We start from the raw sequence: 22,896 nt of genomic DNA, 5'->3' as shown, positions 1-22,896 counted from the left end.
AGCTCTCTCTTCACCACAACAGACCGGTACAACGCCCGCATCACTGCAGATGCAGCACAAAAAGGCCATTAAGTGAGAAACCAGCCAGTGTCCTTCAGAGCGGACCTCTCCCAGGCTCGAATAACTCCATCATCAAACATGGAGCAGAAAATCATGTGAATCCCTTCATCTGTGAGTGTGTTGTCTACTAAAACAGTAAAGCTGCAGCAGGACGGCAAACAGAGGGCGAAACAAGCACCACTGCGTCACCAGCGTGGAAGCCTTCAACCTTTACCCACAATGCCTCATGCTTCCACACTCCCCACCCAAACACATACCATCCCATCATTCATATGTCACACAGCCAATCAGGTGTAGCTGTCTAGTCGGTAGGGTGTGTGGTTTATTTGGGCTGACGGGAGGTCCGTGTTGGATCCAGCTGCTGTCTGAGTTTGAGTCGACTTATTTTCAAGTAGCAGACGCAGTTTAATGGTTATTATGTGATTTGTAACAACAGCTGATGGGACCCTGATGACGCTGCAGTTGCTGCACCAAGCATGATGCAGATGGTCATCAAAGTGTCTCCAGTAAATGTGGCGAAGGTGAGGGGGTGCATTGTGATCGCAACTATTAAAGCAAATTCAATCAAATTAGCTCAACCAACAACGACGGCTATTCATCGCTACGGAAACGGGGCGGTCTGCCGTACACCGTCGAAGACGACGCAACTACATCCTCTTTCTAAGTAAAGGACTTAAGTACCCCTATCTGCTCATGTCTCAAAGAAAAGCTCAGTCAAAGTTGATCCCCAAGCCAGTTCAAATGACAGCTGTTCCTGAGACAACGCCATCTTTGTAGTTTAAAGCTGACTGGTTAGCGTGCGTGACTTTCACCCGGGAGTCTGGGGATTGAATCCCGATTGGACCATTTTTTTATATATCCGCCACAGATCTCTCTGAAGAACTCACAACATTGACGGCTTCAGCGACGCTGCGCCACTCCGTGGATTTCCTCTCATTTCTTTTGCAAAAGCACTTCCTTTCATTTCTCCACCTCACCCACACGTACCTCAACTTCTGCTTCTGTGAAATTGCGCTTCCTTGATCTGCCTTGATCTACGGTCGCCATGTCATTGGTGGAGCGCTGCAACAGTCGGCTTATGTACATGCATGAGATCCACAAGGCACTTTGCATTGAATATTGATGGCAGTAAGTGGGCATGGTGAGGGCGGGGTGTGACTAAAATGCAGCTGAGAAACATTCTCGTTAGTCTCCGATTTATGAAGCGGAGATTGCGTGCAGCTGTGCGTCCTCCATGTTTGATAGATCACAAACCTACTTGGCATAAGTACTTTTTTTTTTTGCTGAGCTTAAGTGCGGTTTTAGTAAGGATTCTACGCAATGTTTGATAAATGAGACCCCAGGTCACTAAGCCAATCAGTAAAATGTTTCCTATTTAAGGAACCCAGCAGGTTGCATCGAGTCACTGACAAGTGTCAGAGTCTTTACAGCAATCCTCATACTAAGCAAGCATGCCGCGACAGTGGAGAGGAAAACTCCCTTTTAACAGGAAGAAACCTCCAGAGAATCCTGGCTCAGTATAAGCAGTCATCCTCCACGGCTCACTGGGGATGGAGAAGATGGAGCACGCGCACACACACACACACACACACACACACACACACACACACACACACACACACACACACACACACACACACACACACACACACACACTAAACTTTATTGTATTTATCCTAGTGGGTCTATAATTAAACGGATAAACTAGTAGTAGCACATCCAACGTCAAGGAAAGCAAAGTGTTATTATCAGGAGAGGGAGAATGTTTAAGTCATTAGCAGCAGTGTGCTAGACGATGGCCCCCTCCATGAGGCCAACACAGCTCAGCAGAACATCGTTGTAGCTTCTTCTGGGGAGAAAAACACTTAGAGAGAAAATAAAGTTAACAAGTGAAGGAGGACTAATAAAATCGGTCATGTTCCTAGAAAGAAGAGCTGCTCCATCCAAAGACGGATGGATGTCGTCTCTTCGCATCAGACCAGGTTTCCCTCAAACAGTTTTCCAACTATGCAGGAACAATCAGAAGGAAATGGATTTAAACCTCTTAGATGGCCCTGATTTCCCCTGGAGAGCAGGTTAAAGCAGCAGCCAGAGAGGAGAGTTGAGCAGAAGACAGCAGGATTCTGAGTCTTACTCGGTCTTTTTTCCTGACATCTCTTCTCTGATTGGCTAACAGCAACGCCACTCTACCACTGACTCTGTTCTGCAATGTTGACGTTTTAGCTCCACAAATAGCACAAGCTTGGAGGAGTTCTGCTGTGTGGCGGAGTAACGGTACTCCTCCACATAATCAGTTTGAATATCTGTTTTCAGTTAGACACAAAAACAGGCCAAGCATGAATAATTAGTCTTTAACAGTTTTAAAATGATTTTGATCAAGTAGATGATATTGTGAAGATTAACATTAATCATGGCTGTGATCTCCATTGTGATTCCCTGTAGGGACCGCCATTAGATCCATTTCTTCCAGTTGCTCCGTCGACTGGGAGGTGTAATCGTATTCCCACAAGACTTCCTTCCGCTAACAGCTTCCCATAGCTCCGATCATCACCAGATAATTTTATTGTAAAAGGAGCAAAAGCTAATAGGGTCATTTTAACTTCTTTCAAATGCTGCCACCCATTTCCATCGCTGGTTAACGTCTAAGTGTCGATTATTTTAGGAAATTGCTTCCATTCAGAGTTTCTGTCTTGTCATGCAGTGTTAGAGAGGATGGGTCCGATGGGTTCGGCTGTTTTTCTGCTTTAGTGGATTTGTTTAAATTTGACAACAAGGATCATTTGGAGGAAACATCTCAGAGGTGATGGGAAGTCTGCTGCTGCAGGAATAAAACAGGGTTCCTGTTGGTGTTGCAGCTGATACCAGGAGCCCTGCCTCAGAGATCCGACACAGGTGCATCAGTAGAAACAGCATGTCTTCTATTATAAAACCCGGACTAATCTTTATCCTTAATCTCCGTTCAGGTTCAGATCTCCAGCATGCCAGAGGGGGGGAATGATTGAAGTGCAGGAAGCGCAGCAGGCTCGTAAACCTGCCCGACCTGTGTAGCAGCAACAAACTGCAACAGCCCTCTTTCCTCGGGTGATTTCCCAGCAAGCACACCGATCTTTCTAGCAATTAGCCGCGAGTCGTTCTGCGGGCTGAGAAGCTCTAAATAGCCTGAGTAGAGCACTTGTCATCATCTCTTCTGGGATCAAAACAAAAACAAAAGCTGCTTTTAGAAGCGACAAACATGAAAACAAACAGGAGAGGACCAAAACAAAAACAGCTGTTTGAGCTCGCTGGACCAAAACGCGTTGATGACCGCAGCACACACTCCTCTGTGTGTGTTAGAGAAACTCCTCCTGAACCACGAGGCCGATCCGGTTTAAACTCACAGCAAGTTTTCATTGGATGGATTGGCCTGACTAAAGATGGCCGCCGCAGCTAACCAACAAACTCATAAACGGTCAGTTTAGCTGATAAGGAGGTAAATAAGCAAAGTGGTGGCAGTCACTCACAGTCCAGGACGACTAACAGATGGGATCTTGTCGGGCAGCGTTTAAAACTATTGTCACTATTTTACCAAAACAACGTTGACTCCATCATTTTTAACAACTTAGTCCGTTATGAGAGCTTCAGAGAGTGCGACGGTCTTTCATGTTAAATCTGTTTTATTAAACATGCTTGGCGTGAACGCTGGCACAGTTATTCCAGGCTGTTGTGACTAATGTGTCTGAACATCAACGACTTGGCCAGCCACGTTGATAAAGCTCCAGCTTGTGCTGCAGTCTGTGCACGTGTCACGCATCCTCCAGATGTGTGATATGAAAAAGGTCAGAGTCAGCTGCTATTCCAAGGGTCCAGGCCTGGAGAGACGGCTCAGAGTAAAGACCTGCTCTGGATGGAGTTTAAGGCGGAGCGTGGCACCACGAGTCTGGCAGATGGAGACCAGACGAGGCTTTGAGACGCAGATAATCGCAGAGCACCACGCCCACCAGACGCTGACAGAGAGAGGGACGGGTGTGAGTGTAGGTGTAGGACAGGTGGACAGATTAGAGTCAACCGTCTGTTCTGCACACGCACGCTCTCTTAAAACAGATCAGACCACACCGTCTGACTTGTGCACATCGATTGATTGATTGATAAAGAACAGTAAGAAAATTGTTGTTTAATGTCGTCTAACACAAATCATAATAAATAAAATTATATTAGAGCAACAAAATATGACATCAGACTTCCATCTACGAGGAAGCATAAACATTTCCATGTCGCTCTGTTTAAAACTGCTGAGGGGTCGTTTAGGTCTATGACTGTGAGGATTTTCCTCTAGAATCGTGTTTTTAATAGAAACAAACAAAAAATGCACAACGCATTTAAATTTAAATCCGCTGTTTCCACCCGGACCGTTTTAGATGTGACACCTGACTCTGATCGCTTCAGTGAGTAATTATAGAAATAAAGCATGCGACGATGAAGACGTATCCATTAACATGACTTTAGATTAGCAGGTGTGACCATGCATTAGCATTATTAGCACGTGTTAGCATAAGGCGGCTAATTATTATTCAGCTTTTTTTGCTGCACTGTTCAGCAACAAAAACAAAGGGTAAAAAATGAACAAATATGTGTTGTGAAATGGTGATTTTGCTGCGATCACGATGCTCATTATCCTCACTCGCACATGGCTGGGATGTTGGTCATGTTAAAAAAAGATTTGGTGCAATAACTTTTCCCTCAAATTTGAGAGAAATGGGTTAAAATGCTCACACGTTGATGCAGAGCTACAACGACGAGGCTAGCACATGCAGATATAACATTTCTCTCCTAAAATCATTTAGAGGGATTCCGACTGTAAATATTTTCTTGCTTTTTTCCTCGTGCACCTTTAGTTTTCCTTTAAACTTTCATAGCATTATTTAATTAGTGATGCACCGATTTCAAATTTTGGGCCAATACCGATATTAAGATCACTGTTATGATCAATAACCGATATTTGCAGATATCGACATGCTGACATTCATGCTTCTAAAATCAGCAGATTTCGTATAGAATGAAAATTATTAAAGCTGAATTTACCGCATTATGTACACACAACACACACATTTATGCTTCTAAGATTATTACAATCACTGTCACGTGGTTTAACAAATACACATCACCCCCCTCACCCTCTGAAACTGATAAAGGGAGACAAGATGGAAAAATTATCGGTTGTTACTATCGGCCTGGTTTTATTTATCGGACCAATACCGATATGTTAAAAAATGACTAACATCGGCCGATGCCGATATATTGTCCATTCCTAGAATTAATCTCAAATCAGTTTAAACGTTCTGCAGTTGGTTGTTAAACGTTTTTAACCGGAATAATCCTGTAGCTCGAACAACGGCTCAAAAATATTAGTTCGTCCTCAAATTTGGTGCAGAAATGCTGTAAGTGTAACTTCTAAGATTCAACTTTTCCTTAAAGAGCAAGTCACCCCCAAATCTACTTTTTTTCTGATAAACTATATAAATGCGAGTCTAATCATGCTGCAGACACGAGTAGTCAAGTTTTGCATTTTAGTGCATTTGAGTTAAAATTTAAATTTTCTGCCTAAAACTGTCAGTGTTGTGCCGTTGTCAGGTAAAAACTCTGCACTGCATTTGAATTAAAATCTGCCATCGCTATTGGCTAAGATGTACCCTAGAACGTTAGCTGGTACCATATGATGTCACAATGTCATTGTGAGCCTGTGTGTGTGTGTGTGTGTATTTGTTAGCGGCTCTGCCCTCTCGGTCTGCTAGGCAACAGCATTTGTTGCATTTTTCAAACAGGAAGTGGGAGTGGCGTAATACTCTGGTAGGGGATGACTTGCTCTTTAAAGAGGGACTGCACACCATCAGAAAACGCAACTCCACCCCTAGTCAAGATTTGAAAAATGCTATGAAAGTGGGCGTTGCCAGGAGGCACAGAGTGGCATGGCCAAGTGTGGGGGATGTCCATCCTGGGAGGGAAGGGGAGTGGGAGGAGACTATACCGATGACGTGAAATTGTTCCAGCCCCAGCCAATCACAAGTTTAAAATGCAGTAGCCGCTGTTCTGCCACAGGGGGGCAGCACTGAGACGTTTTAGACCTAGATTCTAGATTTAATCAAGTTTACACAAACATGTCAAAAAGTGCACAGAAACAGAAATATTGCATTTGTAAAGACCCAATAATACAGTTAATTAGCAAAAAAATATTATTTTGGGGTTTAGTTACTCTTTAAGCAACAGTATTACTGTAGGACAAGTGAGCTTACCACAGCACAACTCACCACTTTGAAGAAGTATTTAAATTCTGATAAACTGCAATAAAAAGACTTGAAACCTGAAAAGCTGGAAGTTTCCTTGTTCGTTGCTTTTATTTCCACAGACGACAAATCAAACTGCTGCTGTCCAACTGGCCATTCTCCTCCCATCCGACGGCGTTTTTATGCAACACCAATAAATGCTCCGGTGATTTCAGTGTCTCGTCCTCATTTTTCATCTCGCCCTGTTCTGGATCTCTCCTAACCCTGCTGGTCCTCAGGGGGGACAACTGGGACTCATTTAGCTCCTGGCAGAGGTTCAGCGTGTTCTTACAGATTATCATCTATGTCTAAATGGCTTCTGTTTCTTATTAAAACATATTACTTGTTGCCTGAAACTGGTTCTGTCTGGACAGAGCAGACTGTCACAGATACCTAACGACGTTTGAAACAATAACAAAGGAAAAGACTTCGCTCTTGACTGGCTGTCACCATTTCCTCACAAATGCTCTCACTTTCACCTAGAGACACTGATATTTCCTGTTTCTGTCGTGGACTTGAGTTCACATGATTTGTGTCGCAGTGTGTGTGTGTCCGCCCGTTTATTTTTCTTCTAGCGTCACGCCGGGTTGTGATCAGCAGACCACCGTTGGATCGGTTTCAGTAAGATTCTGGATCTGCTCCCTAATTTCAGTCGTTTCGATTCTCTGCGGAAATGGAGAAAAGCTCCAACTGCTGAAACAAATAAAAGATTTATGTTGCTTCGCACTCTCCCTCCTTTACCAAAGGTCCTCTAAGTTACACTCAAACACAAGTTGAAGCAGAAATGCCTGCAGTCCAGCGCAAAGTAAAACACGTGAAGCTGCAGCAGAAATAAACCTGAGTTCCTGCAGGCAAAACTCAGGGGGCATTTGCTCAGATGCTGAATTAGTCCAACATTAAAGCCGCCCACGAGTGATGAGATCATCGGGCAGGTAAAATCAGGTGAGAAAAGTTCTATTAAACTGAAAAACAACCACCCATGTTCAGACCTCAGGGTCCAGAGATGAGAACTAAAACAGCATTATTATTATTACGTCACCGTTCCAAGATGATTTCACCAGCATGTTTAACTTTGTACACAGCAAGATCCCAAGTGTTAAATATGCAGTGTCAGAGTACGGGAACTGTCAGAGTCAGTTCACAGAAATTCTGTGTAGAATACATCCCTTTGTCCTGCAGTGTTGGTGTTAAAACAGATTATTTAAAAACGACACTTTATAGTGTAACCTGTCAGGTGTTAAAGAAAATGTACTCTTTTGGAGTTACTATTACTCTACAGAGCTCCAGGAGTTGACGTCATTTCTCCCGGTATACAACAGTTCAAATCGAACGGCGCCAGACAGACGGATCCTGAGACGCTCCCGCCTGACATATTTATTTTATTCACGGAAAAATATCAGACTCGTGATTTCTCTTGGCGTTCGGTTTATACATTCAAACAGCACAGCACTCTATTTAGAGATGCTCCAGAGTAGGACGAGGGAAAATTAACAAGCAAATTATAAATGTCAGGGTATCTCAAATCCGGTAAGAAGTCCGTTCTGACAGCTTCCGGTGTTTTAAAAAGTATCCCAGGGGCACGGTAAGCATGAGAGATGTTTAGTCTATTTAATTTCTGACTATATAAAATGATTTCTTCGTTTTTAAAGTGTGAAGTAAACTCTGGCGGAGTAAAATCCAAGCTGATCCCGTTCATTTTGTTTACCTTTGTTGCCTACCAACATGGCGTCTACTTTCGGAGAGTACCGTGACGTCCGGAGCTCTATACTCCAGTGTTGATGAAAATTACTCCAAAACAGTGTAAAAAGTACTCTGGTAAGCTCCGCTTTTTTCTTCCTCTGCTTCTTCAGCTGCAAAGGGCCAGGTGCATTGTGGGTAATCATGTTTTTAGTTAGTTAGTTTTATTTTGGGGTGTTTATGCGTGTTTATTTTGGGGAGTTGTTGTTTCATTATTACTTGGTTCACGGTTGCACATGTGGTGTTACTTGTTGTGTCCCGTTGGCACCAAAAGTTCAATCTTTACAGTAAGAGGGGTGCATCACGCTGAACGGTTGCCTGAATGCTTTGCCCTCAGTTCTGCTCTCACTGGCTGTCTGCAGTCATGTGGTGTGTGAAGCATGAGCTAGCTGTACAAGCTAGCTTTTAGCTTCCTGGTTCAACAGCTGCAACAATATTAACACTGTTAAGCGTTGAAATTTCATATTTTTGATGGAGTTAATTTAGAGCAACCCTTTAAAAATAGCAGTGTCATACTAAAACAACACTTTGAGTGTTACTTACACAGGGTATCTGCAGGTTTAAGGGAGCCAAATTTAAGACTTTTTAAGACGTTTTTTAAGGCCACTTTGACCAAATTTAAGCTATTTTTAAATTAAATTTAAGCTATAATTTCCAGCTGTTGCCTGGAACCGGTGCAAACCACGTAGAGAACATGGGATTAGCCAATCAGTTACCATTAAACTTGCACTTCCCAATGGTGCAAGCTCCCACTAGCTTAACCAGCTGATGTGCTCATCTAAAAATAGCCCCCTTTCACAACCAACTGAATGTGTACGGTTCCGCTTACGCCAACGTCGTACACGAAAAATGCTGAACGCTAACAAGAAATTCACGAAATTTTTTATAGAAATAAAAGAATCTTGTTTATTGGGTCTTTGGTCATTTAAGACCTTTGGAAACTGTATTTAAGGATTATTTGTCATTTTAAAGGATTTTTAAGGCCTTAAATTTGGAAAAGCAAATTTAAGACTTTTTAAGGACCCCCTGATACCCTGTTATAGAGTCAAAGTCATTTAACAATTGTGAGAGTTAAAGGTTTACTCCATAACTGAATTCAACTGTAATGAGTGTAAAACTGACTGAGTATGCAACACTTAGATCAGTGTACCATTTACACTGGACAGGGCGGGACCATATGCTCACTGGCTCACTTGTATAGCGCCTCTCAGAGTAAGGACTCCAAAGCACTTTACACTACAGTGTATCATTCATCCATTCACACACACATTCACACACTGGATTAACACTGCTCCTTTAGGCTGGAATCCAACTAGGCTGTAGCTACAAGCGTTTCCAAGATGTCTGCAAAAGCTTGTGTGACCCTCAGGGCCTTGTTCTCGTGTCACTTGAATTTCTAACATTTCCAAACAAATACGGGCGACAACAATTCTTTCAAAGCAGTTGTGAAGTGAGATACCAACATTATTACAATGGGGGCAATGTGAACAAATCGAGATATAATTAAGAAACTTGTTGGCTAAGTAGCACCCATGAAAACTCATAATTTGTCCGTATAACGTCGCATGCCCCACGGCTTTTTCAACAAATATTTATATTGTTACCCAATCTTGTGATTAGTTAACACTATGAAGCTGTTTCAGTGAAAGCTGCTTCAAACAGGAGAAAAGGAGATTAGAAGCAGCTAAAAAAGGGACTTTGTTTTATTAATGAAAACCAAAAAGCAGAAACAGAACGACTCGTTCATCCTCGTTATGAATTTTGTTTAAAAGAAGGGAAGGAACTCTGCCCTTGTGTGTGTGTGTGTGTGTGTGTGTGTGTGTGTGTGTGTGTGTGTGTGTGTGTGTGTGTGTGTGTGTGTGTGTGTGTGTGTGTGTGTGTGTGTGTGTGTGTGTGGTAATTACGGTAATTAGCCCAGGATATCAACATCATCCACCATCTCCAGGCGGAGTCCATCAAAGGTTGGGATAAATAATGAAAGACATAAAAGGCCTTTTCGGAGAGCCCCGCTGGTCGGTAAGCTCGTTCAGGTCCCACAAAAACAACAAATTCACTCAACTTCGCTCTCCCGTCAGAAACCAGACACCACTTCTGCTCCGCGTCGTCTCCATAAGAAAATTCATCACAGCTGTTGAACGTTTTTACTTTTCAGCAGTTTTTCAGAGGGAGAAAACAAACCAACAATTCTCCCAGTAGGTCACTTCAGGAGCGGCTGGTTTATTCAATCGCCTCCCAGTAATTGATTAATTTGTTTTGTGTTTCCATGGCAACTCGCGTCTCCTCCCCTCCTGGTGCTTCAGAGCTCTACACAGAGATGCTGTGGAGAAGCAAACAGCTCACGGTGATTTACCTCTTCTGGCAGGCGGTAGAGCCCCCTCACCCCCGTCAAAAAGGAGAGCTACTGGCCGAGAAATCGAGCCGGGCTGCAGCCAACACCGATCTGATATCAAACAGCAAATAAAACTACGGCGGTAACAAGAAAAAACGGCTTCACATTTAAAGGTATTGGCCAGACTCTGCATTATAACTAGAAATTCAGTATAACTGCACTTTACCATTTATTTAAATATGAACCGGGTTCAGTTTTTCATTTATTTAAGGAATTTTGTCATAAATCATTACAGAAAATCAAAATCCTCTCCTCCAGACCGTGAAGAACTGTGTTCTGCTTACGTCACTTCAGCACGTAAAACAAGGTAGCTGCTGATGCTAGTATTGTGAATAACTGTACTTTGTTTACTGCTCCTAATTATTACAGAAAATTGCATTTACAGCTGCAGCAAAAGGTCTGAGCCATGTGTCTGTGTCCTACACGCATTTTAAAATAACCGGTCTGATCTAAAACTGTTAACTGCGTTAGCTCCAGTAAGGAAAAAACAAGTCATTTGGGAAAGCTACGACACACACAGATATAATCTAAAAGATGATCCCCATATCAACAATAGATCCTCCATGGACCAGTAGAACCTCCATGCCATCCTGGATTAGTGCAAACGAGTCGAACTAAAGAGTTACTCCAGCATCAGGAAGATTTATTCTGGTGAGCTATTAGTTATATATTTTCCGGAGTAATATCAATAAATACATGGAGCGGTAAAACAGGCAGCAAACATATCTGTAGGTTACTGAATTATAATCCCTCTCTACTGTCCACTCCTTGTTCCCTCCTCTCCATGACTAATGTCAATGATTGTTGTTGTTATTGTTGTTGTTAGCCTCAAGGGCAAAATGCCGATTATCACTTGTAAGTCGACAAAAGTGTCTGCTAAATACATAAACATAAACATGATGGAGCTAAGACCAGCTGAGAACTCGTCAGCTTAGAGCTCCCGGTGGGGCACAGAAATGAAATATTTAACTAAAGTAAACAACCTGAACCGGTTTTGGTTCTGAAGATGAACAGAATCCTCCTCATGTTCAAATCGGGTTTTCTGAGTCAAACTGTCCAAAACATGTCTGCACCTCCGGTAGTGATATCCAGCTAGCAGGATCGGAGTTCGGTTGAACTTCTCCGGTATTCCAATATCCGTTCTCGTCGCCGTTTCCCAGAGAAAAAACAAATCTGACCGACTAGCAGAGGCTGAAGCTACATCTGACTGATGAGACAATGTTCTGCTGTAACGCTAACGCAGAAACACCGGAGTCGGGGGTTGTTTACTATCGCTGTTTCAGCAGATCTCAATGTGAAACGTCACCAGCTGCCCAGGGCTTAGACTGGAAGTTGGTTTTGGTTTTTCCCGCTCCAGTCACAAACATCCGATTTTCTTAAAATTCCAGCCGTGAAAATCCAAAAACATTTTTCATCTGAGGTTTTAATACTTCTTTACACACGCCATTCAAAGGAATTTTGCCTCTGGCCGATATCTTTAAGAACAATAAAGTCTCATTTGGGTCTCACTGGGTGGGAGCTCTTGGAAACGCTGTTCCAGCGAGAAAAGGAAAACACGAGCCCTTTCTTCAGGTCAACAATCACACATTTACCTCCAAGCCCAGCATCTACAGCAAGACAGGACCCAAACGTTTGGATCAGGGCTTTCAGCGCGAGGAGGACAGGAACCACAAGAAACCGAGCGATGACTCGATCCCTCAATGAGTCTCATCACACCAGAGGACGCGAGCTAGCACTAGCCACACTTTCAGCTAGCTGCTCCACACCAAGACGCATCAGCAGAGGAGAGACGGCTTTGTGGGACGTGAAAATGAGGTGTTGGGCTAGAGACCCCACTAAAAGGTTCACTTGTCGGTGTCACACCAATCCGAGCTCTACCGTCACGGCGGTACACGCTATAAAGGGTTTGAGAACCACTCATGAATCTCCAATATTACATGAATCCATCACTCTGACAGAATTAATAAACATAAAGCTGTCTTCTACATATTGCACACTGAACATAATAACATTTTATTCCACACATCTGTCTCTTGATCCAGTCTGACTCGCTTCACCACGGTCGTAAATAAACAGTGCTGATATTGCTTTGGACCGGGCCGACGTTCCTCAGAACTCTCCTCGCTGGACGAGCCCACGGTGACACGCAGCAGGAAGCTGATGGAGAGCTCAGCTGCCTGCTTCCCATAAGGCTTTGCAGCATGATGGATGAGAGACGAGGAGGTGAGGTCTGAGTTGCTTTACAGCCACCTCGCCAGATGTTTCGACCGTGACGAAGATGAATTTGCCAAAGAGGTAAATGGTAGTTTGAGAGTTTTAAAACCTCGAACTGGAGAGAAGAACCAGCATCGAGGATCCCAGAGCTCCAACAGAGATACACCAAACAACAAGCAGGAGGTGAAAGGTCACGATCCCTTCTGCTTCTGCTGCTCAACGTGACAACAAAACCTCCGAGCTGAAGCAAAATCAGCAAAGAAGCAAAAGGACTGAGACTTACTCATGGTGGGAGAGTAGGCGGACAGGATGAGGCCCAGGCGGGGCGGGGCTTTGGACAGGTGAGGTTAATCTCCACTGGGTCTCTCCGAGAGGCACTCATGACCTGAGAAAGGAAACCAGAGAAAAACAGGAAATGACTTTAGCTCAGTAAGAACATTTAAATCATGAAGGACCGATCTGATCTAAAACTCCGTCTGGATCAGGAATGTCGTCTGGCGTCACGGATGATGTTGGGACTCTCCCCTGCTGGGATGAACGCCACAGTTTATTATTATTTACAGATGCAGGGAGCGAATGATGTAAAGTTGTTCTGTTTACATGGTTTAGCAATCACAATATGTCTTTTATTTTGAAGTTTACAGGATGCTTTACACGGACACTGCCTGGTTTCCTGTTTAGCCCTGTGTTAAATAAAGAGCTTGGATGTTTTCCCCGGGCGCATCTTTAGCAGAGCGCTGCGACGGCGCGCTTCTGGGACGCGGCGCGGCGCACCCGGTGCAAACCAAACCCCGAACTAGAACGGCTTCTGCTAGCGCGCCGCTGCTGTAACACGCCGCTCACAACCCCGATGTAAATCAGAGTAAAACAGATTAGCTCTTTTTTCTTCAACTTTGTTAATTTTTGATGGAAGGATTTCTATTCTGAACAACCTAAAAGCTAATTATTAAAATATTGGATTGGCTTAAATTTATTTACTCTCTCGGACACACACACACACAAAGTGGATAAAGGATGCACGTCCGATAATTAACATTTTCACTGGGAAGAAAATGGCAGAGCACCACACGGGTAAATTACCAGCTCTGGTGTGTGTGTGTGTGTGTGTGTGTGTGTGTGTGTGTGTGTGTGTGTGTGTGTGTGTGTGTGTGTGTGTGTGTGTGTGTGTGTGTGTGTGTGTGTGTGTGTGTGTGTGTGTGTGTGTGTGTGTGTGTGTGTGTGTGTGTGTGTGTGTGTGTGTGTGTGTGTGTGTGTGTGTGTGTGTCCGATCATCCATCTGTCCAAATCGACCCCTTTACTGGATAAATTACAGTAATCTGATGGTAGTGTGCGGTAATGACGGGTAATTTGACCGCGCTGCAGATGCCTGCTGAAGCAGAGGGCTGGTGCGACAGGGAGGGGGTGATGCAGGTGATGTAGAAATCAAACCCCCCCAAACCACCGTGTTGTATACGAGTACTGCAGCCAGCGAGCAAAAGCAGCAGAGATCAGCAGAGCGTTCCGGCAGCAGGGAGGATGAGGGAAAAGCAGCAGCGTCGTAAACTCCAGCTGATGCTGCCTCCTGGGCATCCTAGTTTCTATTGTTATCGTCCAAATTTTATTTCCTAGACGGCTGTAAAACCAGTTCCACCCAGGTGGTTTGACCGCAGATGCTGAGTGTATAAACAGGGACAATGGGTTCAAAACTTCAGCTTCAAAGTGCTAGAGACTTCTGTTCCAGCTACGATCCTTGGGTTAAATAATGTAATCATCTGATGAAGCCTTTGGATATCTGGAGATTCCGTCCTTCAGAAAGATAAATTCTTATCTGATAAAAGTGGGTTTGAAGTCGAGATGAACCAGTTCTCGTTCTGACTTCCCAGCAGATCTGACCCGCTGAACCAGTTTGGAGTGATCCAAATGATCCTCAGAAAACTACAAGCAACAGGAAATAAATGGAAACAGGGATTGTGAAAATGTGCACACGTCAGATCTGCTGTTGCTGAAGTGAACTAGCACTTGGCCGTGGTGAGTTCAAGGACCAGAACCAGAATTGGCCATGCTGCTGATAATTTAGTGCATCTCTAGTTTTAACACAGCTCTAAAAAAAATAGTGTCATTTTACTTTTTAAAGTCTGTAAACACATTAAATAAACTGCAGAGAGCAGCAATGGAAGTATTTTTGGTCGAATATTTATGGTTGAAAAGAATCAGCCGATTTTCAGCTAAATCCGTTTAATCAGGGCCAACCTTTGATTTCTTTACCAAAACATGGATGACAAAACGCTGTTCATAGTCTGAGCTCACCACCACCACTACACGCTAATGACACGCTAATGACATCAAACAGTAGCAGGAAGTTTTGTTTTTACAATCAGAAATTATTCATATGGATTATTTCTTTTATTCTTGATCTTTAAACCAAACCACAATCAGACGAAATACGTTTTTGTTTTATTGCAAAGTGACCCTGGTGTCCTGAAATGTAATAAAATATATTATTATTATTATTATTATTACTGAATCAGCATCAGCCTTCAAAACCGGAATCTGTGCTTTCCCCTAAAAATTCTCACCGCTAACTTGACGTTTTCCTCTTCTGGTCTGCCTGAACAACCCAGCTTGTTCACGGAATGTTTTAAATAAAGTTGATTTGTTTGAATGATTAAAAACACTTTTTGAAGACGTTCAGGTGATACCAAAGCGACAGGCAGGAAGTGAGATCACGGATGTTCCAGCTGGACAGTCTGACCTGAGATTAGATCCAACGTGCTGACCTTTGACCTTTCAACACCAGCCATGTAGGAGGAATGAAGCAGATTAAAGACACGGTTACACGGTCCGTGAGGTCAGGCCGGGGAGGCTCAACCCGACTCCGAGGTCAAACTGTCGTGTAAATCTGTAGGAGCCGATTCCGTGTTTTGTTTACGATACACCGGGGACGGCGGCTGCGCCTCTCCTCCTATCCATGATGACTCTTTTATCGTTGATGTTGACGCAGCACGTGTCTGCACAATTGACAAATCAGTAGAAAGCAAAACGAGCGTGCAGAAGTACTCAGACGCACCATAAATTCTTTGCAGAATCGCCGGCTTTGTTCCCACCGGGGCTCGGCATTGGGGCAGCGGTAGCTCAACAGGTTGAGTGGGTTGTACAGTAAACGGAAGGTTGCAGGTTCGATCCCAGCTCCGGACAGAGAATCAATCAATCAATCAATCAAATTTATTTATAAAGCGCTTTTCAAACAAAGTGCTACTCAAAGTGCTTTACAAAATGACCCCAGATTCCCATAACAGGTTAAAAACATTAACAGACATATGCAAGCACACGCACACACACACACACACACAAGTAAAAATTATATTTGGCTGAGTCCAGATGAGCCAAGTATGGTAACGCAAGGAAACGCCATCAGAAGAGCCGTCTGCCCCGGCAGCATCAGGTCTTCCACACTAAGTCAGGGCGCTCAGAGGGGGGGAGCATTGACCCCCACCTATAGAGCGCCCAGGAAGCTACAGTTGACCACCGCTCCCGGGGCAGAAGGCCCCTACAGAGGAAACACTGGATTAAAATGAGTAAAAATATAATAAAAGAGCTAATTCTGCTGTTGTGTCCTTGGGCAAGACACTTAACCCACGTTGCCTGCTGGTGGTGGTCGGAGGGACCGGAGGCGCCTGTGCTCGGCAGCCTCGCCTCTGTCAGTGCGCCCCAGGGCAGCTGTGGCTACATCGTAGCTCATCCCCACCTGTGTGTGAATGGATGAATTCACACACACTGTGGTGTAAAGCGCTTTGGAGTCCTGACTCTGAGAGGCGCTATACAAGTGTGGGTCATTCATCATTACTCTGACTTATTGCTGCAGAGCTGCCTGGATGATCTGCACCAGTCGGCCCTTTCTGACCAAACAGAAGATTTGGATTGTAAGAGGTTTGGAGTTTGGAAAGAACTTTAAAAGTCTGTCACAAGAGGCCAGCAGCTCTCAGCAGCAGGCTAAACAAGTATTTATTTGTGAATGTAATAAAATAACAGAATATGATGTTTTTTTACACGCTACGACTGGAACAAAGCTGAAAATTCTCAACTTAACACAGAACTTGTTGCAGAACTCCACAAAGGTTTTTAAAGGAAGGATGCACTTGCAGGTAAACAAAGTGTTATTACGGTGTGTTATTACGGTAATTTGCCTCCCACGATTGCAGGAAGCCCCATGAATCAGCTTCTTTGTCCCTTTTTGCAGAGTTACAGTAAAAAAAAGCAGGAATGCAAAGATGTTTCAGCGACGACACGACTGGTGTGAAAGGGGTGTAACAGCTCTGCTACAGGAGCTGCATCCTCACACCTTCCAGAGCAAAAGAGGAACAAAACACATGATCTAATATTATCGATGGCACTATTGTGATGTCATTTGTTCCAAAATATACGTTTATACATGAGCATTCATAGGCTGCATGGTGGCGCAGTGGTTAGCACTGTTGCCTCGCAGCACGAAGGTCGCAGGTTCGAATCTCGGCTGCGGCCTTTCTGGTTGGAGTTGTGTGTTCTCCCCATGCATGCGTGGGTTTCCTCCGGGTACTCCGGTTTCCCCCACAGATCACAACATGCCCTATAGGTTATAAACTGTAAGTCGCTTTGGATAAAAGCGTCTGCTAAATAAATAAACAAACATTCCTTCAACTCGGGAATAAGACGCTTGGATTGGATGAAATCCCGCCTCCCCCCGTGTGAATTCCACCTTTTTCACAACATGGCCCTAGAAAACCAGCAAAGCAGCTTTTGCAACATGCCAGCAGCGGTGAACCGTCTATCTGGAGAACCGGGACACTTCCAGATTTCACCATGTCACTTCATATTTTTATGCATCCTCTACATGTTTTTGCATGTTGTCTGCAAATGAAATCTTGTTTGTCACAAATAAATGCAGCACAAACAATGTGTTAGGGATGCAGTGATGGCCACGCCCCTCCCACCCCTAATCACAGCCTTTTCAGCTGGTCGCTTCAGGCCGGTCACTTCTCATTGGCTGCTCTGATCCACGTCACCGTTATCAACAAACTAATATAAACGACCCACATCAGGTCGCCGCTGAGCAGGAGCTCTTCCCAGGAACCAGACTGCTTTTCTGCACAGCGTGAAGCCCTTTTGATCCAGAATCCCAGCATTCCCAGCAACCACCCAATAAAACTGAGGCAACTTCTGGTGAGCTTCTGACCCTTTAGAAACCAACACACCGTCCATCACCAGGCTGCCGTTTCTCCTGGTCTGTTGGTCCGACGCTGCAATTACAGATCTTCTATGAGGAGACTTACACGTTCAGAGTCTAAACGAATAAGTTCATTTTAACTAGCGCTGCACAATATATCGCAAATATATCGTTATCGCGATATCAGCATGCGCAATACGCATATCGCAAAGAACAGATAAATATCGCAGGGTTCCCCCCAGAAAATGAGTTAAGCCTGGCGCTCCTCCATGAGAGCGGGGGGGGGGGGGAGGGGTGGCTCTGTTCCACAGCGCACCTCAGTGTGTGTGTGTGTGTGTGGGGGGGGGGGGGGTAAACATTCCGCTGCTGTTTCTCACCAGTATCAGCTGATGGAGGGCTCTAGTTTCATTCTCCCTCTTCTGATTAGGGCTGGGGGTAAACGATTATTTTTAAAACGATTATTCTGACGATTATTTTATCGAATAGTCGACTATTCTAATGACTATTTAGAAAATTAATCTAATGATTATTTTTCTATTGCACAATTAACAAAAACCAGAAAATCTCAAATAAATTCCTCAAAAAATTGATAAATTCTTACTGTAAGAGAATAAACACTACAGGCCTTCCATTTTGTATAACACTGCTTTTATTGTGTTGGTTGGTTATGTTCTGGTGACGTGTAGAACTTGGGAGTGCAGGCTGCTGCCTGAGAGGTGGTAGAAGATGGAGTGTCTCCATGCTGCTTTGTTTTGGTCACTTATGTGCGTGAGGCGAGTGGTCTTACGGGTTAAACCAAACTCAAGGTGATATTTTACACTAAACCGAAAACCCACAACACTCTAAATGTAATAAAAGGGAGATCTACACCACAAAAAAGATGAACTCTAAACCAAAACGTAACAGCTTATCCCAACGCAAGAAGCTGTTAGCGAAGATGCTAACAGTAGCTTTACCAACATTAAGTTCAAGTTACCAAGTTTAAATAAACCAAAAACACCCAGCAGCAAACAGACCAGCACGGAGGAGAGACTGCTACCACCAAAACAGCTCTCCTCATGTCTGAAAGAAGCTCCTTAATGAAGGGAGAAGCGCTCCCGGTGATTTTCCACATCTGCGATAGAGACGACGCAGCGCATCTGACCCCGGAAGTTGTTGTCCGTTGCCGGGAGACGAAGGGGCAAAACAGGAAAATAATCTAGTAGTGGACGGACGTTGTTCCGGGTCTTCGGTATTTGGCGGAGATGTTAGTGAAGGCGGAGAAGAGGGCGAACTAGAGGAAAAACAGGCAGATTCCTCCTCTATTTACAAACTCCTGGGGATGCAACAAGTGGGCGCGGTGCGTCGACTTCCGGATCTGACGTCGACAAATTTTTAGAATCGAGCCGTCGACTTCGTCGAGGCTTCGCTACAGCCCTACTTCTGATAATAACATTTTACACTCTTTGACATTGAATGTGCTACTACTAGTTTACCCGTTTAATTATAGACTCACTAGGATAAATACAACAAAGTTTATCTCTCACCAAATAGAATATTTACTAAGAAATCACAATGTATAGCTTAGAAACACTACTAAGCTATGCATTTCATCCATGGTAGAAACATTTAATTTTAAATGGACGCGTAGGGGAATGAAATATCTCGGTATTAAACTCTCTGAGGATATAGATGAAATAATAGCATTGAATTTCAACCCCCTGCTTCAAAGGCTAAAAACAAATCTTGATAAATGGTCAAAACTAAAATTGAGTCTGATGGGAAAAATTAATACTATAAAGATGATTGTTGCCCCACAAATTACGTATGTTATAATGATGTTGCCAATTAAGATTCCACCTGCCATCTTTAGACAACTAGATGATGTAATTAAAAAAATTTTATGGAATGGAAAAAAACCAAGACTGAAATTAAGGAAATTATGTGCACATAGGGAGAAAGGAGGGCTGGGTTTGCCAGACCTGAGATTGTATTATCTAGCATTTGAGATGACAAAAATAGCAAGGTATTGGCAAACAATAACAGATAAACCAGGGTGGATGGAGGTGGAGGAAAAGATATGTTTACCTTTTCAACCTTCAGCGAGATTAGCACAAAGGTCTAATATTACTAATCCAGTACTTTTACATTCAAAGGATGTATGGAACAAAGTTCATAGACTGTTAAACCTCAAACATACTGAGCAGAAATATTCCCCATTATGGTATAATCCCAAGGTCTGCATAGGGAAGAAACCTGTTTACTGGAAAGAGTGGCAAGTGAAAGGATTAAATACTATTGGAGATCTGTTTAAGGACGGGGCGTTTTTGTCATATGCTGAACTAATGCAAGAGTTTAACTTAGAGGGCAGGGGTCACTTTTGGAAGTTCTTGCAAATGAGAAGTTGTATTACCTCGCAGCCTAATATTGAAGACAACACAGTAACTGAGTATATGAAACTTCCAAATAGTAAACAAAAAGCCTCGCAGTTCTATAGAATCATTAACTCTCTCCTCAGTGATGATTCCAACCAGTTAAAAATGATCTGGCAGAAAGACCTTGGCATAATGTTCGATGATGATGTATGGAAAACAATTGTTGTCAACTGTGGTAAACACGTAAGAGAGGTGAGGAGTAAACTCACGCAATATAATGTGCTAAACAGATACTATTATACACCATCTAGACTGTTTAGAATGAAGCTAGTGGATGATGATTTGTGTTGGAAATGCAAAACGAGTATTGGGACGTTCATGCATTGTATTTGGGAATGTGCGCCTATTAGATGTTTTTGGACCTGTATTGTCAAGATCCTAAGTAATTGGTGTGGAACAGACATCCCTTTTAACCCAGAACTGTGCTTATTGGGAGATAAATCTCAGTTGCCTAATGTAAAGAAGTTTAGTTTTTCAATCATCTCAGTGGGGTTAATAACAGCCAGTCGAGTCATTTTAAGACACTGGAAAGCAGTAGAATCTCCAGAGGTTAAGGAATGGGTCTGTGCAATGGCCGAATCTGCATCATATGAATGTATGCTCAGTAAAATGAGTGAAGACAACAGAGAGGGAACTTCTCACTGGGATGGATTCTGGAACTTCTTAAAGACAGACTAAGGCCTTGGGTGAAATCAAGCATGTTATGTGACTGCTGTTGTTCCAACTTTACGTGTCTGCAGGAGTTATATGATTGGGACTTGTATTCAAAATCAACTGCTATAACTGTATGTTTAATCCCTCCATGTTTAGTATCTATTGAGACTGTTATGTACCAGCCCCTCAAAGAAAGTTCAATAAAAACTTGAATAAAAAAAAAAAAGAAATCACAATGTAACCATAGAAACATTACGCGCGTGTGCGTGTGTGTGTGTGTGTGTGTGTGTGTGTGTGTGTGTGTGTGTGTGTGTGTGTGTGTGTGTGTGTGTGTGTGTGTGTGTGTGTGTGTGTGTGTGTGTGAGTCGTGGAGGATGGCTGCTTATACTGAGCCAGGATTCTCTGGAGGTTTCTTCCTGTTAAAATGGAGTTTTCCTCTCCACTGTTGCTACATGCTTGCTTAGTATGAGGATTGCTGTAAAGACTCTGACGCTAGTCAGTGACTCGATGCAACCTGCTGGGTTCCTTATATAGGAAACTTTTTACTGATTGGCTTAATGACCTGACCTGTACTGGAATGTTTACTGTGTGAAGGTCCTTGAGACGACTCTTGTCGTGATTTGGCGCTATATAAATAAACTTGAACTGAATTGAATTATGTCCCAGAGGGTGGACTAATTAAAAAACAAACCACTGAGAGCTTAGCCAACAACCAGCCCCGACACAAACCCTCTGCCTGTGGCACAGATGTTTTATACAGCTGTTTTAACTTTATGTTCACAAGTCTCATTTATAAAGGAGAAGTAGAAATTCCCAAGTTTTTCAAATCTAAACTAAACTTCCCACTGCTACATTAATTTAAAACCAAAAGCTCGGAGTCCCACAGAGCTCACTAAAAAATGACTCGGATAGAGATAAAACGAGCTTCAACGCCAACGTGCAGGCGGAGAAACGGAAACCCGTTTGGTGTGAGCGGTAAACCCAGCGAGTCAGCTGCAGCTGGAACAGCTGTAGCGGTGTTTAACCGGCTGGCTAGACCCCTCTGGAGTCTGTAAACTGACCTGAAATCAGCCAAACAGACAAATCAGAACCAGCAGCTGGATGCAGATTTAGTCCACAAACATAATTCATAACTACTTATTGTCCTGGTTCTGTTGAACATCTGGTTCGCTGTGTCCCACAGGGTTGGGGCACGGTGTGGCTTTCCCTCTTCCTCTGTGCAACACACACACACACACACCCGTTAAAAGATAAGCGCGTTGGACCGCGATCAGCAGCCAATAAAGTCAGCAGCAGCTGCCGCTCAGTGCCGAGGCCCGAACTCACAGCAATGAGGAAACGCAGGAATCCTGTGTGTGTGTGTGTGTGTGTGTGTGTGTGTGTGTGTGTGTGTGTGTGTGTGTGTGTGTGTGTGTGTGTTAAATCTGGCACGTGGGTGAGCTGCTTCCCCTGCTAGGTCTGTCAGTTTCTGCTGCGCTGTTCTTTAAATTCCTTTCATCAGATTTCACACACAACCTTTCCAGAGAAAACCGGAGGCTGAGAAGCTTCCTGCAGAAACATCTGAAACCTTCTGGCTTCAGTCTGATGAAACATTAACCAATCAGATCAGTGGCTCCTAATTTATTCATGATTTAGAGACCAGAGGCTTGATTTAAGTGTCTGTTAGCTGCTAAACTCTCAGGATGATCATGAAAATCAGACTTAATGCAGGTAATTTTAGTGGGATTTTGTTACTTAGACTATAAACGCGGTTGTATTAAAGGATCTCGGATCTAATTAGATTTTTATGATACTAAATTCTATATTTTCAGGATTTGGGTGATATTTGAGGTTTCTCCTGTTGCAGTGAGATAAAAACTGAAAACAAAACTTCGTTGTGGACTTTAGTTTCTGGGTTTGATGCAAAAAAAAAAAAACCTGATTCTTAATGACTTAAAGCTGGCAGTAAAAACT

The 22,896-nt window shown here is 43.4% G+C and overlaps 1 protein-coding gene across 1 annotated transcript in view; it reads right to left on the bottom strand.

Moving 5' to 3' along the window:
* usp6nl (USP6 N-terminal like) overlaps positions 1–22,896 on the bottom strand; it is a 111,211-nt gene that overhangs the window by 74,882 nt on the left and 13,433 nt on the right. The window contains exon 2 of the mRNA XM_015962052.3: positions 12,980–13,081. Coding sequence (XP_015817538.3) covers positions 12,980–12,983 — 4 coding nt within the window. The 5' untranslated portion in view covers positions 12,984–13,081. The remainder of the gene's footprint in view (positions 1–12,979; positions 13,082–22,896) is intronic.

The sequence above is a fragment of the Nothobranchius furzeri genome, chromosome 1 (assembly GCF_043380555.1).
Source record: "Nothobranchius furzeri strain GRZ-AD chromosome 1, NfurGRZ-RIMD1, whole genome shotgun sequence".
NCBI classification, from domain to species: Eukaryota; Metazoa; Chordata; class Actinopteri; order Cyprinodontiformes; family Nothobranchiidae; genus Nothobranchius; species Nothobranchius furzeri.
This window is presented reverse-complemented; position numbering and strand designations above follow the sequence as displayed.